We start from the raw sequence: 15,121 nt of genomic DNA, 5'->3' as shown, positions 1-15,121 counted from the left end.
AATTGTTTGTTTGATCTCACTGCTTATCGGGTTGTTATAAAGCTTTTGGTTGCCCTGAATGATCTCTCGAGGGCTGTCAAAGAGGCAGGTTTCTCTCTAACATATGAGATAGTCCGCTTTCTCGCATCTCTAAATGCAACTATCCATATCTCTGAAGCACGGACACGGCTCTACCCTAACGTATCCGGTGTCGGATACGGTTCCGACACGGAAACGGCCGGACACGTCAGGGACACCGTGTCGGGGCCGTTTCCGCAATTTCGAAAAATTGGACACCCGGAGAAAAAAACTCCGATTAATCGCTGCTGTAGATAGAAGACAATGGCGGATGAATTTTTTGCAGAAAAGGGAGGGGGTAAGACTTACGCGTTATTTCCTGAAGAGCCAGAAACTTATCGATCGATTCTTATTCCTCTGGTATTTGAAGAGCCAGAAACTGATCGATTCTTATTTCCTGAAGAGCCAAAAACTTATCGATTCTAATTTAAAGCCATTAATATATTTAGTTATATTATAAAAAATCATATATAAAAATATATTTTTAATATTTATAAATGTGCCCCAATATTTTTATTATTTACACGTATCCCCCACGTATCCGTGTCCTGTGTTTTAAAGAAATGACGTTTCCCGTGTCCGTGTCGGATACCGTGTCGCGTGTCCCAACATAGATCCATATTCATTAACTGTAAGACTATGTTTGTATCTTCGTTGCAGTAGAGAGTCTGACGTTATTTTGAATTTAAGCTCTTTTTACTTTGTTTGAAGCTGGTAGATCAGATTTCTTTTTACTTTCACAGTTAAAGGTATGAGATAAGGTACAAATTTAGCCCTATGATTATTGATGGAGAACATATATAAAACTGTGCAATGTTTGCAGTAACATTTTGTAGATGGTGCGATTTCAGATACTTTTAACGGGAGATCCAACAGAAGTCAATTTCTGTTAATTTGATTTCATGTTTGCGCCATCTAAAATACAAACTTAGCCTTATAGCTATTGTGGCAGAACAAAACTAGACTCCACGTATGTAACCGTGTAATCCACATGGAAGACACTGGAGTTTAGGTGGTGCAAATACCGAACCAAATTATCGGTAAGACTTCTGTTGGATTTGCCAGTAATAGTCTGAAATTGCTCAATCTACAAAATGTTTATACTAACATTGTACGGTTTTATACATGGAGTCTAAATCTATTCTCCCTGAAATAACCATAGGGAGTGCAATAACTTCTTTCTATACTGCTCCTCATGGAATCAGTGGATTGAACATTGGTAAATTTAAGAAAAAGCCAATGATGCTGACATTTCACAATAGGTTTCTTCATTGATATAATGATATTAGGACTTCATTAACATTTTGATCTGCCAACCGGCATTGACAGAATACATCAACCCTTATTTCACTTATAGTACTAACATATGCTCTCATTGGCGGACAGAGGTTCCACCCTGGGACGGGTGATTCCAGGCGGATATGAGGATGCTGCAATTGCACCCCCAAACAGACCCGCTTCCCTGGCTCCGCCATTGTTTGCTCTTACCAATGAAATTTATCAAGTTTTTGAAATACAATAATTCACAGTCCGCTCCTTCCACTCATCATCTTCAAGATATGTTTCATAAAAGCTTACTTCTCCATTTGCTCTTACTGCCAATCCAATAATGCTTCTTGTACCATAACGTCCCTGTAAAACCAGACAAACCAATTAGAAACTTGAGAAAGATGCCATTACTTCTGCATACAATAGGAAAAATCACGTGTCGAACATACATACCAGCGGGGTATCTACTTGTACAAATATGGAGCTTAGGCTGTATTCCCAATCACCAGAACAAATACCAGGCAACCTGCTTTTCTCAGCTTTAACTGTATCTCTCATTAGCATCTTTATCATCTCTTTGACAGGTATTTCTCCGTCGCCATATTTATCAAGCTGATCCCTAACATTCAGCTTCAAACGCTGGGCCTGAATGAAAAGACAAAAGATGAATACCGTACGGTTTTTCAGAGAAGAAAGAATTGTTCGGTAAATTGTAACCTTAGGCCAGGGAGAGTCGAGCTTTGCATTGGAAAGAACATGAATGCCAGGGGGAACCTCTTGAATGTCAATTGCTTCACCTTTTGGTCTGTTGGAGATGTATACCATGGTGTTGGATGAAATATCAGCCAATATCAAGTTGAATCCGTTGTACTGATGAGCCTCTTTCACCAGTGTTTCTGCAAATTCTTTTGGACTCTTTGAACTCTATCATGATGCAGAGAAAACAATGAAGTCAATAACATAAAAATCGGATTAAGGTACAATTCTACTCCTAACGTTTCTCTTTTAGAACGTGCAATTTAGCTTTTAGAAGGGGCTCGATGTTGCTCTCAACGTGTAAACACTATACCAACATTACCATTTATATGTCGATAGTGGCAGACGGAGGTGAGTGTTATATGTCAAAAGCGGCGGAGGTCCAACCTCTAGAAAAGGGTGGTTCCAAGAGGCCTTCGCCTGGGAAGAGAGTTGGGGTGCAATATTTTCTTTAGGGGCTCAATATTGCTCTCAACATGTAAACGCTATACCAATATTACCAGTTATATGTCAATAGTGGTGGAAGGAGGGGAGTGCACGTGGTCCGTTGCACTCCCGGCCTCCGGAACCTATCCTGGAAGGGGTGGAATCTTATATATATCATTATTAAGATTAATAAGTCATTATAAACTATAAATAACGTCCATAACGAGTGATTAATTCATCAAAAAGAAACATTTAATACTTCAAATTATTGAAACTATAGAAAAGGGGCTGCTCCTATATTCTTTTCTCTTATATTGTACTTAATTAACTCAGAAGCTGTGTCCCCTGTACAAAAGGAAAGAGAGGGAACACTTATTTTGGAGTGCAGGGCGCATGTCCCCAGAGTGTCTGACACTCGTACATTAACCTTCTAAAAATTCGGTGCTTCCTAGGCCTATACCAATCATTACCATTTATACATCAACAGGAGGTGGAGGGAGGGGACTCTCGCCACAAGAATCCACCCTAGGAGGGATGGTTCAGGCGGCCCTCCCCCTGAAAAGAGAGTCTGGGAATGCTGCAAAGCCTGCAATTGCAATGCACCCCAAACCCTCTTCCCTAGCTCCGCCACTGTATCTCGAGAGGAATATACGCTACGGGCTAGATTTTTTGCCCCAAACCAGACAGAAATTATCTTTACCTCCAAGAAAAGAACAGGAAGTTCTCCTCTGCTTTTCGCATCAGGACGGCTATGGAGCTCCCTAACATTGGTAAGAGAAGCTACCCTGCCAGACCTTGAACAAGCCAACCATGTTCCTCCTGCTACACAATCTCTCCCTCCCAATATATCACACCCATCCCACCATGCCACTGCTTTTGTTTTCCTGTACATATATATATATTTATACAATCCACCCAACACAAAAACATAGTTTAATACATAATTATACACTTAAATTTAGTACTTTTTATCGTTTAACACCATGTACTTCTACTGAACTTGTCAATTTTAGACCTCCTATATTCTTATTCGAGGTGCTCCCTGTTTGTAGTTCTTGCAGCAAATAAGGATACCAGAAGTCTAAAACCGACAAGTTTAGCTTAAGTACAGGGTGTCAAACGACGAAAAGTGTATATATATTCATGTCATAGACCATAATTGCAGAACCATTTCTCATAGACCATAATTGCAGAACTTGCCTGTTGTGATATTCATCTCTGTTTTGCAGGAGAAGCAAAGGATAGAGAGGGTGAGCCTGCCAAATAAATGCAGATATGCACATTTTCTCAACACAAATCAAACTTGGATGAAGCTTTGCTTGGACAATCTTATATAGAGAAAAAGGTAAATAATCTATTAGTCCCCACTTTTTTAAGTAAGATACCGTTTAAACGCTATTCCAAAATTTGAAAACTGAAATTTATTCATATTCAGTGAAACGTAAGTCACCGATCCAATTCTATATAAACAACTTACTTACCACACATAATTTCTCCGATTAGTAATTTTCTTGAGATTGAAAACGATCTTCCGACTTGACAAAAACTTTCTGTTTATTTGTTAATCTTCTTCTCAAAACTGAAATGAAACTCTGATTTCTTGTCTGGCTACTCCGATTTCTTCTTCGAGTCAGTACGTTTCTTCTTCATATTGAGTCTGGTCTGGGTTTATTTTCAATTTTTTCTCTGTTCTTTTGTGCGTTTTCTCGAATGCTATGGAGGCTTCTGGAATCTATTTATTTTTTCTCTGTTCTTTTGTGAGTTTGGTTGGGCTATTTCTATATTGCTATGAATCTATTTTTTTTTTTAAATTATAATTTTTTTTACATAAAGAATTTAATTTTAATGGTGGAATAATTATTTTAATTTTTTTTAGTTATTATTATTTTAGACTATTTTAATTACAATTATGAAATTATAAATTATACATCTTTTATGTTTTATCAATAATTATTTTATATATTTATAATTTATTATTATTATTATTAGGCTTATTATATTTTTGAGATAAGGTACAAAAATAGATCTACGGTTTTTAGAGAAATATTAATTTAGGCTCAACGTACAAAATAACATCAATATAGGTTTAATGTTTAAAAAATGGTACTCCCTTCGTTTCATATTACATGTCGTTTTAGAGAATTGTATAGAAATTAAGGATATTAGAGAAAAGACATTGTTACCCTTATTCATTGATTCCACTATTTATTTTTCTATAATAAATCTATTATTCTAATTAATTTTTATAAATCCATGTTTTATAACTGGAAAAAAATGACTGAACGTATGTACTGATCATATAAAATGACATGTATTATGAAACGGAGGTAACATCAATTTATGTATCTATAACGGATTAGACACGTCATTCCATCGGTGGTTTTCACCTGGTCAGTGACTGACTAAGTGAATTTGGTCAATCACCGTTAGATCTAAACTTATTTAAATCTTATGGTGGAGATTAAAATCAATGTAGGGTTCAGATTTATACCACCTAAATCTAATGGTGACGAACCAAACTCACTTGGTCAGTCACTGACTAGGTGAAAACTACTGGTCATTCCTATTGCACCATTAAGTTCTGATTTCTCCCTCCACATACAATTGACAGAACTTAACGGACCAATATCAATCACGTGTCTCGTTCCGTTATCGAGGCCTAAATTGGTATTCTTTTTTAAACGTTAAGCTTATATTTGTGATATTTTATACGTGGAGCATAAATTAATACTTCCCCAAAAAACATAAACCTATTTTGATACTTTATCTCTATATATTTTAATATTTATAAATATGGCCCTATACTTTTAATACTTACATGTTTCTTCACATTTCTGTTCCTATGTCTTGTAAAAATTATGTTTCCACGTTTTTGTTTCTATTTACCGCCTCTAAATTACTTATTACTGCCTCTATTTAGATAATTTTACCCTTTCTATAAAAATTTTCTTTTCCAATTTTTAAGAAAAGAGCCAATTTTGGTGTAAGAGGATGACGTATCCGCCCAGCCAACTGATACTGAGGCCATGTTCTTTATCACTTAATTTCAGTAACAATCAGTTCAATTCAGTTCAGTTCAGCATTCAGTTTCAGCATCCAGTTTCAGTATTCAGTAATTTATCATTATTTATTATATTATAATTATTTATATATAATTTATTATTATTATTATTTATCTATAATTTATCATTATTTATTATTATTATTATTATTATTTATAGTTTATCGTTATCTATAAATTAGATAAAAGTCAAGAAAGTTCTACCAAAAAAAAAAGATAAAAGTCAAGAAATGATAGTTTATTAAAGTATATATGGTTTAATAAAAAAAAAACCTAAAGTATGCATCCATATTTAAAAATTAGGAATTGCATCCATATTATGAATTATTTCTCAAATTTATCCAATTTATCCAATTTATCAATGTTAGGGATAAAATTCCACCATTTTAGACGTTAGAGGTAAAATTACTTCTGACCCAAGCGTTATTTTTGCACTTTAACCCTTAATTAAAATAAAAAGTTAAGAGTTTGTATTAATATGAAGATTTATATTTAATTTCATAGGCTTTAAATTATATATAAATTTATGTTTGTATGTAATTTGTATTTTTAATTTAAATTAGATTTATTTTTATTTAATTTCATAGGCGTTTATCGAGCCAAGATTTTATCATCCCGGGCTTTTATTTGATATTCAATTTAGTTTTATCTTTAATAATATATTTATTTATTATTGATATTATTAAATTTATTAGAACCATTATTATTATTATAAGTTCATTAATGTCCAAGAAAATTATTTTAAAGTCTAAATGTAACCTTTTTTTAAAAAAAAAAAATTATATATATATAAAAAAAAACTCAAATTTCATTCCATTCAATGTGCCATGAAAACGAGTACAGATAGTATTTATTTCAAATTAATATTTATTTATTAACTCAAATTAATATTTATTTATTAACTTAACTATTTATCAATATTATATATATAAACATGTGAGTCTACTGTCTCTTTTTTTTTTTTTTGAAACTTGCATTTAGAAAATTTATGTGGGCATACATTATGAGAATTTTGTTCTTATTCAAAGAGATGTATACTTCCATCAAAACAATCAACAACAACCAAAATTTATATTTAAGAAAACCAAAAAGTTATAAAATTTTAATAATTAAATCATATTAGTAATAGTATATATATAAAAAATTAGCCTATATAAATTTTGATCTATTTTCGAAATTGGAAAATAGCATTAGTAAAAAAAATATAAAAAAATAAAAATCATAAAAAAATAAACTTTTCACCTTTGGCCCATGGAGGAGTTGGTGCAACCTATCATAGGCGAAGCTGAGAAGAGTCAAGGGGAAGTAAGGAGCTTTGGCCCATGGATGCTTGCCAAGAGGCCAGTGAGAAGGAAGCCACGGGCTAATGTTAATGCTAATCATTCACCAGATATCAGTACGAAGATGACTACTCTCCAGATTGCTCCTGAGATCAAGGTCAGACCCCCGGATATTAAGAAGGGGATTGAGACTGGAGTGGACTCAGCTTCGGGTTCCGGGTCAAGGTTCGGTGTTTTGTCTATGGAGGAAGATCAAGACTCGGATCCTTCTGATAAGCAGATTGATTTAAGCATGCCTGGTCTGGAGTCGGTAGAGCATGCCTCTAGTCTGGGTAATTCTATTAATCCTCTCTTTGTCTCTAATGCTTCTGCTAAAGGCAAAGAGATTCCCCAGTCTATCCTGTCAGCTGGGAAGGGTTTGAGTAGGGAGGCGAGTACTCTACATCCTCCTGTTGATGCTCCTATTGGTAAGACTATAGGAGTGAGTAAGTTAAACATGAAGAATCCCAAAGGGAAACCTAAAAAGAACCTTCATGGTTTGAATTCTTTGGATAAAAGGGGTCCTTCTGGGACCGCCTCTAGGCTCTCCGGAGCCCCAAACAAATACCTGATCTAGGGTTTGGGCCTGCGTCTGTAGTCTCCCCCTCTGATGGACTTCTTCGTTTGGAATGTTAGAGGTGCGGCGAGCAAGGCTACCCGCATTCATGTCAATGATCTCATTAAACAGTTTAACCCTTCCTGCTTTGTCCTTCTTGAGACCAAGGTTAGTGGAGCCAAAGCAGATGAGGTGGTTAGAAAGTTTAAGAATTGGAATTGCGTCAGGTCGGAGGCTACTGGCCGGGCAGGGGGGATTTGGCTCTTTTGGAAGCCAGGTCAAGTCAATATTGATATTGTTACTATGGACAGTCAATTCATCCATAGTAAGGTGTGTTACCCGGGTAATAAACCCTTCTTTATTACCTTCGTCTATGCTGATCCTGTTTCGACTAACCGAAGAAGGCTGTGGAAGATCCTTCATTCTTTTAGCTCTAACATGGTGGAGGCGTGGTTGGTTGCCGGGGATTTTAATGACATTGCCCTCTTGAGTGATCAGAGAGGAGGGGGTAATCATTATGTGAACCGGTGTCTTAATCATAAGCAAAGTATGGATATGTGCGGGCTTTCGGACCTGGGTGCTGCTGGCCACAAATTTACCTGGAAAAGGAATAGTGTGTTTGTTAGGTTGGATAAGGTGTACGCTAATGTTGCAGCGATTTATAGGTTTTCTGAGGTCAAGGTACTTAATCTCCCTTTCCGTCACTCAGACCATTGCCCTATCCTCATTAATTTGGTCAAAGGAAATCGGCTGAAAGGTAATAGACCTTTTAGGTATCTGGTGGCTTGGGAGTCTCACCCCGAGTTTAAGGATTTCGTTAAAAGCAATTGGCATCCCCACTCTGATGTTCTCCTCGCTACTAAGGAATTCAAGAGGAATGTGGCTGTTTGGAATCAAAATACTTTTGGTCATATTATCAGGAGGAAGAACAAACTCTTGAGGAGAATGGAAGGTGTTCAGCGTTGCTTGGAGGTTCGTTTTGATCATAGCCTGAATGGTCACCTAAGAGCTCTTCAGAACGAGTTGGAAGCTGTGCTTAGACAGGAAGAGCTTCTATGGTTCCAGAAATCTAGGAAGGCTTGGATTCAAGACGGGGACCGGAATACCAGGTTTTTCCACCTCTCAACGATCATTAGGAGACAGCGAAATAGGATCGAGGCTATTAAAGACGCCAGTGGTGAGTGGATTTTTGAGGAGGAGGACATTCGGCGCCTTGCCCTTGATTTCTACAAGGACCTGTTCAGAGAGGAAGCTGTGGACCTAGAGAGTGCCCACTCTGGCATTTCCTTTCCTCGTTTGGGGGAGGATGCTATTAATAATGCTTTCCATCCCATTGAGCTTAAAGAGATTGATCTGGCCTTCTCCAGCATCGGTTCCACTAAGGCTCCTGGTATTGATGGTATCCCCGCTAGTTTCTATCATAAACACTGGGACACTGTTAAAGAGGGTATATACAGCTTTGTGTTAGGTGTCTTTGGTGGTTCGAACGATATCAGTTTGGTTAATAAAACCCTCCTTGTCTTGATTCCTAAGGTTGCCAAGCCTTCTTCCTTTTTCTAGATGAGACCCATCAGTCTTTGTAATGTCTTGTATAAAGCTATTACTAAGATTGTGGCTAATAGAATCCGGAAGATCCTTCCGGATATTATCAGCCAAAATCAAGGGAGCTTTGTTCCTGGAAGACAATTGATGGATAACGTTGTTATTGCCCAGGAGGTTGTCCATTCTATGAAGATTAAGAAAGGCAAGAAAGGGATCGTGGCTCTCAAGCTGGATCTGGAGAAAGCCTATGATAGGTTGAACTGGAGCTTTCTTCTGGATAGTTTAGCCAAAGCTGGTATCCCGGAGAACTGGAGGAATTTGATTGGAAAGTGTATCTCCTCTCCTGTTTTCCAGGTTATGATCAATGGGGATATGTCGGATGAGTTCTCTCCATCCAGGGGTATTCGTCAAGGGGATCCTATGAGCCCCTTCCTTTTTGTTATTGCCATTGAAAGATTGTCTCACCTGATCCAAGAGGCGGTGAGCAAAGGGACTCTCCACCCTGTTTCCATCAACAGACATTGCCCCCCTGTTACCCATTTACTCTTTGCTGATGATGTCATGCTTTTTGTGGAGGGTAATGAGGAACAAATTAAGGCTGTGATGGATATCCTCGACTGCTTTTGTGAGGCTTCTGGCCAGAAGATTAACATCCATAAATCCCGTATGCTTTGTTCCAAGAATATGGATAATAGCTTGTGTAGAAGACTGAGTGAGATGTCTGGCATTCCCCTGACTCAATCGTTTGGGAAATACCTTGGGGTCCCTCTTCATAGTGACAGGGTGTCCAAAGCCTCTTTTAAAGACATTTTGGACAAATCTAACGGTTTGTGTGCTAGCTGGAAAGCTAATTCTCTTTCCCTTGCAGGTCGCCTTACTTTAATCCAGTCTATCAACTGCGCTGCTCCAAATCACATCATGCAAGCCTGTAAGCTCCCTGAGTCGGTCCTCAACGACCTTGATAAAATTAATCGGCGTTTTCTGTGGGGAGAGTCTGGGGATGGGAGGAAGATTCACCTGGTCCCTTGGAAGGAAGCCTGCCAGCCTAAGAGCAGGGGGGTCTTGGTATAAGGCAAGCTAAGGACAATAATAAAGTCCTGTTAATGAAGCTTCTTTGGAGAATGTGGCAATCCCCCTCCTCCCTTTGGGTTCGTCTTCTGTGCGGCAAGTATAGGAAAGATAGAATCTTTGGTGGCCCGAAGGAGAGGGTTGTCAGCTGTTCCTTCCTCTGGAAAGGGCTTAGTGCTGTTTTTGCTGAGTTCTGTACAGGGATTGGCTTGGAGGTGGGTAATGGGAGATCCATTAGTTTCTGGTATGACACCTGGATTGGTGACAAACCGTTGATTGAGGTGTGCATCGCCCCTCCGCCGAATGATCTCCTCTCCTGGAGAATTGGTGATGTGGTGGACTCGGAGGGAGACTGGATCTGGTCTAAGTTCGACTCCTTTCTTAGCCTGGAGACCCTCCTTAATATTAGAGGTGTGAAGATTAGTAATCAGGAGGAGGATAAGGACAGACACTGCTGGGCCTTGACTAATAATGGTTCTTATTCTTGCAAATCGGCCTATGAAGCTTTTACCCCTAATAGGGCTGATCCTCCTTTGGAAATTTGGAAGTCCATTTGGGCCCTCAAAGTCCCCTACCGCATTAGGAGTTTCCTATGGCTGGGAGTCAAAGACAGGCTCCTCACGAATGCAGATAGACACAGAAGGCACTTGGCTGTATCTGGTGCCTGTAGCAGATGCAGCGGCCATGTGGAAACCTTGTGCCATGCTTTGAGGGATTTCCCGAATAGTAGAAAGGTTTGGGAAGGGGTCCTTCCTCACCACATCCTTCCTTCCTTTATGGGGTTCTCTGATATTGACTGGTTCTCTGAAGGCGTTAATGAGAATTTGTTGGCCAGTATGGAGCACAGGGCTATTCTCTTCGCTATTATTTGTCACCAAATGTGGAAATGGAGGAATGAAGAGTTATTTGCTGAGAAGACTGTCTTTATTCCTGACCTCCGGTTTTACTTCTCGAAAAAACTCTCTGTTATTACAAAGAGTTTTGAAGGAGAGCCCCTGGTTCACCCCTCCCCGGTTAAAGAGGTCCAGTTAGTTGGTTGGAGGAAGCCCAGGGAAGGGGTTGTCAAGTTGAATACGGATGGCTCCTGCCTTAGTAATGACAGAATTGCTGCTGGTGGAGTTCTTCGGGATGCTGGTGGCGCCTGGCTGGCTGGGTTTACCCATAACTTAGGTACGGGCTCCTCCTTTACTGCAGAGCTCTGGGAGATCTTGTCTGGCATTAAACTCGCCATTCGCATGGGTGTTAAAAGACTTTCGGTGGAGTCTGATAATTTGGAGGCTATCAACAGGATTTCGGATAGACATGCTGTTTGTCTTAAGAGTCAGAATCTCATTAAAGCCATCTTGAGGCTTCGTCCTGCCTTCGATTCTCTTACCTTCTCCCATATTTATAGGGAGCAAAACCGCGTGGCGGATCGCTTGGCAGCTGCTGGGCATGGGGGGATGTTAGGTGTTTCTACCCTTTCCGTTCCTCCTTCTTTTCTGTTACCTTCTCTTCTTGAGGATAGGATTGGGGTCAGTCTTCCTAGACTGATCCCGGGTTAGGTTTTTGTTTGTTTGTTTTTTTTCTTCCCTTCTTACCAAAAAAAAAAAAAATAAACTTTTCACCTTTGATGATATATATATATATATAATTTATCTTTTAAATATCTGATAAAATTATAACTCTTTTATATACTAATGAAACTATAAACATTCTAGCATAGCCTATATAATTTATCTTTTAAATATCTCATACAATATGACTACTTTATATAGAAAATAAGTTATTTGTGTCCATAATTAATAAAAGCTTATCTTTACAATATTTTAATATAGTTTGAAAAAGAATCACACTATTACATTACTAATAATTTAGTTTGACCCACAAAACACAAAAGTCATAGTGAAATTTAATTTATTTGACCCATATGTATCTCTAACACAATTATTATTATTATTTTTTCTACATAAAATATTGTTTCATAAAAATAATTTATTTTTTTTTTGTTAATCTCTAATTTATATAGTGTAGATTTTATTTATTTATTTATGATATATTGTTTTTTTATCCTAAATTTGAGAATGTTACAATTCTACCCCCCTAAAAAAAATTTCGTCCCGAAATTTATATACCAGTAATTTCGAAGAGATGTGGGTACTGCTTTCTCATGTGTTCTTCAATTTCCCACGTGGCTTCACGTAGAGATCGGTGGTGACTCCAACGAACTCTAACCATTGGAATTTCTCGTCTCCTCAGCTTCCTCATTTGTGTCTCTAATATCTCCACTGGCTCTTCTTTATAGGTCAAATCCTTCACTACTTGAATTTCTGGAGCTGAAATAACATGGTTCGGATCTGATCGGTATTTCCTTAGCATTGACACATGAAAGACATCATGAATCTGCGATAACTCTGTCGGTAATGCTAGTCTGTATGCCAATGGCCCAATCCTTTCTATGATCTCGTATGGTCCAATGTACCTAGGGCTTAGTTTCCCTCTTTTACCGAATCGAACGATTCCTCTCCAAGGTGAAACCCTTAAGAACACACGATCTCCCACTTCATATTACATCTCCCGACGGTGCTTATCAGCATAATTTTTCTGTCTATCTTGTGCCGCTCGTAAACATTTCTTTACTGTCTCGATCTTCTCGACTGTCTCCTGTACCAACTCAGGTCCTTCCAATTGTCTCATGCCTTCCATGTCCCAACAGACCGGATTCCTACACTTCCTCCCATACAAAGCCTCATATGGTGCCATCCCAATACTGGAATGGAAGCTGTTGTTATACGCAAACTCTATTAACGGCAAGTGTTTATCCCAATCCCCCTGAAAATTAATCACACATGCCCTCATCATGTCTTCTAACGTTTGAATAGTACGTTCTGATTGTCCATCAGTCTGAGGGTGAAAAGCTGTGCTAAAATTCAGCTTTGTGCCCAAAGCTTCCTGTAAACTACGCCAAAATCGAGAGGTGAAACGAGGATCTCTATCCGATACAATAGAAATAGGAACACCATGTAACCTTACGATCTCATCTCTATACAGCCTTGCTAGCTTGTCCAAAGGATCATTTCGCCGAATTGGTAAGAAATGAGCAGATTTGGTTAGACGATCCACAATCACCCAAATCGCATCATGTTTACTCCTCGTCCTAGGCAATCCGATGACGAAGTCCATGGTAATCCTTTCCCATTTCCAAGATGGAATAGCTAGAGGTCGTAATTTTCCGACAGGAGCTTGATGTTCTGTTTTAACCTGTTGACAAGTAAGACATTTAGCCACAAATTCCGCGATATCCTTCTTCATGGTCCGCCACCAATAATGTGGTCTCAAGTTTCGATACATCTTTATAGTTCCTGGGTGCATTGCATAAGGTGCATTATGTGCCTCCTTCATAATCTCAACTCTCAACCCACCTATTTCTGGTACACATACTCGACTGCTCATCATCATCATCATTCCATCATCTCGTACTGAATAGTTAGGCTTCTCTCCTTGTTGGATCTTAACCTTCATTCTCTGTAAATAAGGATCTTGAGCTTGCGCTTCCTTAATCATATCTTCTAATACTGGCCTTAGTTGTAGTGTAGCCATCAAACTAGTCATCTTATCCACACTGATTTTCACATCCATAGCTCTTAACTCTACCAATGATGTCATATTATGGCCCTTCATGCTCGCCAACATCTGAGAAGTCTTTCTGCTCAAAGCATCTGCTACAACATTCGCCTTGCCCGGGTGATAATCAATGGTGCAATCGTAATCCTTTAACAACTTAATCCATCTCCTTTGCCTCAAATTCAACTCTCTTTGTGAAAGAATATATTTTAAACTCTTATGATCCGTGAGAATTTGAAATGTCTCTCCATATAAGTAATGTCTCCAAATCTTCAATGCATGTACAATTGCTGCCAATTCCAAGTCATGTGTAGGATAATTCACTTCATGCGTCCTCAACTGACGAGAGGCGTAAGCAATCACCTTACCATTTTGCATCAGCACGCATCCCAGCCCATGCTTTGAAGCATCAGTATACACCATAAATCCACCTCTACCAGATGGTAATACTAACACTGGCGATGATGTCAATCTCTTCTTCAACTCATCGAAACTCTTCTGACATTGTTCAGTCCACTGATAGCTGACACCCTTTCTTAACAACTTTGTCAATGGTCCAGCGATCACTGAAAAGCCTTCCACGAACCTTCTATAGTATCCTGCTAATCCCAGAAAACTTCGTACTTCAGTCACACTTTTTGGTGGCTTCCACTCCATAATAGCCTTTACCTTCGTCGGATCAGGCATAACCCCATCCTTAGACACTACATGTCCTAGAAATACTACTTGATCAATCCAAAATTCACATTTACTCAACTTTGCATATAGCTCTTTCTCCTTTAGGATTTGCAACACTGTTCTTAAATGCAACTCATGCTCCTCTTTCGTCTTTGAGTACACCAAAATATCATCAATGAAGACGATCACAAACTGGTCCAAATACTCTTGAAATGTCCGGTTCATCAATGCCATGAATGCAGCTGGTGCATTTGTCAGCCCGAATGGCATTACTAGAAACTCATAGTGGCCATAACGCGTACGAAAAGCTGTCTTAGGCACATCTACATCTGCTACCCTCAACTGCCAATATCCCGACCTTAAATCAATCTTTGAAAATATTGTGGCTCCTTTCAACTGATCCAAAAGATCATCAATCCTCGGCAATGGGTACTTATTCTTCACTGTGACCTTGTTCAACTTCCGATAATCGATACATAGTCTCATACTACCATCCTTCTTTTTCACGAACAAGACTGGTGCACCCCAAGGTGAAGTGCTTGGTCTAATGAAGCCTTTTTCCAGCAATTCTTCCAGTTGTCTCTTCAGCTCCTGCAACTCAACTGGTGCCATTCTGTATGGTGTAACAGATATAGGAGCCACTCCTGGTAGTGTATCAATGGTAAAGTCTACCTCTCTACGCGGTGCCAAACCTGGCAAATCATCAAGAAACACTTTGGGAAACTCCCTCACCACTGGTATATCATCTAAACATGGACCTTCAACTTCTGTATCAACAATGTGAGC

At 38.7% G+C, this 15,121-nt stretch overlaps 1 protein-coding gene across 1 annotated transcript; it reads right to left on the bottom strand.

Moving 5' to 3' along the window:
- Nucleotides 1-1,303: 1,303 nt before the first annotated feature.
- Nucleotides 1,304-4,250, bottom strand: LOC136235625 (uncharacterized). Its single transcript, XM_066025436.1, has 6 exons — nucleotides 3,990-4,250; nucleotides 3,709-3,836; nucleotides 3,209-3,392; nucleotides 2,044-2,250; nucleotides 1,780-1,971; nucleotides 1,304-1,689 (listed from the first exon to the last, which is right to left on the bottom strand). Exons 2-6 carry the CDS (start codon nucleotides 3,789-3,791, stop codon nucleotides 1,558-1,560), a joined length of 798 nt encoding a protein of 265 aa, XP_065881508.1. The 5' UTR covers nucleotides 3,792-3,836; nucleotides 3,990-4,250; the 3' UTR covers nucleotides 1,304-1,557.
- Nucleotides 4,251-15,121: the final 10,871 nt, after the last annotated feature.

Source organism: Euphorbia lathyris, chromosome 7 (assembly GCF_963576675.1).
Source record: "Euphorbia lathyris chromosome 7, ddEupLath1.1, whole genome shotgun sequence".
Taxonomy (NCBI): domain Eukaryota; kingdom Viridiplantae; phylum Streptophyta; class Magnoliopsida; order Malpighiales; family Euphorbiaceae; genus Euphorbia; species Euphorbia lathyris.
This window is presented reverse-complemented; position numbering and strand designations above follow the sequence as displayed.

Excerpts from the sequence above, each read along its gene's own strand:
- LOC136235625 (XM_066025436.1), bottom strand. The coding sequence starts at position 3,791 with ATGTGCATATCTGCATTTATTTGGCAGGCTCACCCTCTCTATCCTTTG. Across the intron at positions 2,251-3,208 it reads TTCCTGTTCTTTTCTTGGAG|AGTTCAAAGAGTCCAAAAGA; the intron begins GTAAAGATAATT and ends GCATCATGATAG. Across the intron at positions 1,972-2,043 it reads TCGACTCTCCCTGGCCTAAG|GCCCAGCGTTTGAAGCTGAA; the intron begins GTTACAATTTAC and ends CTTTTCATTCAG.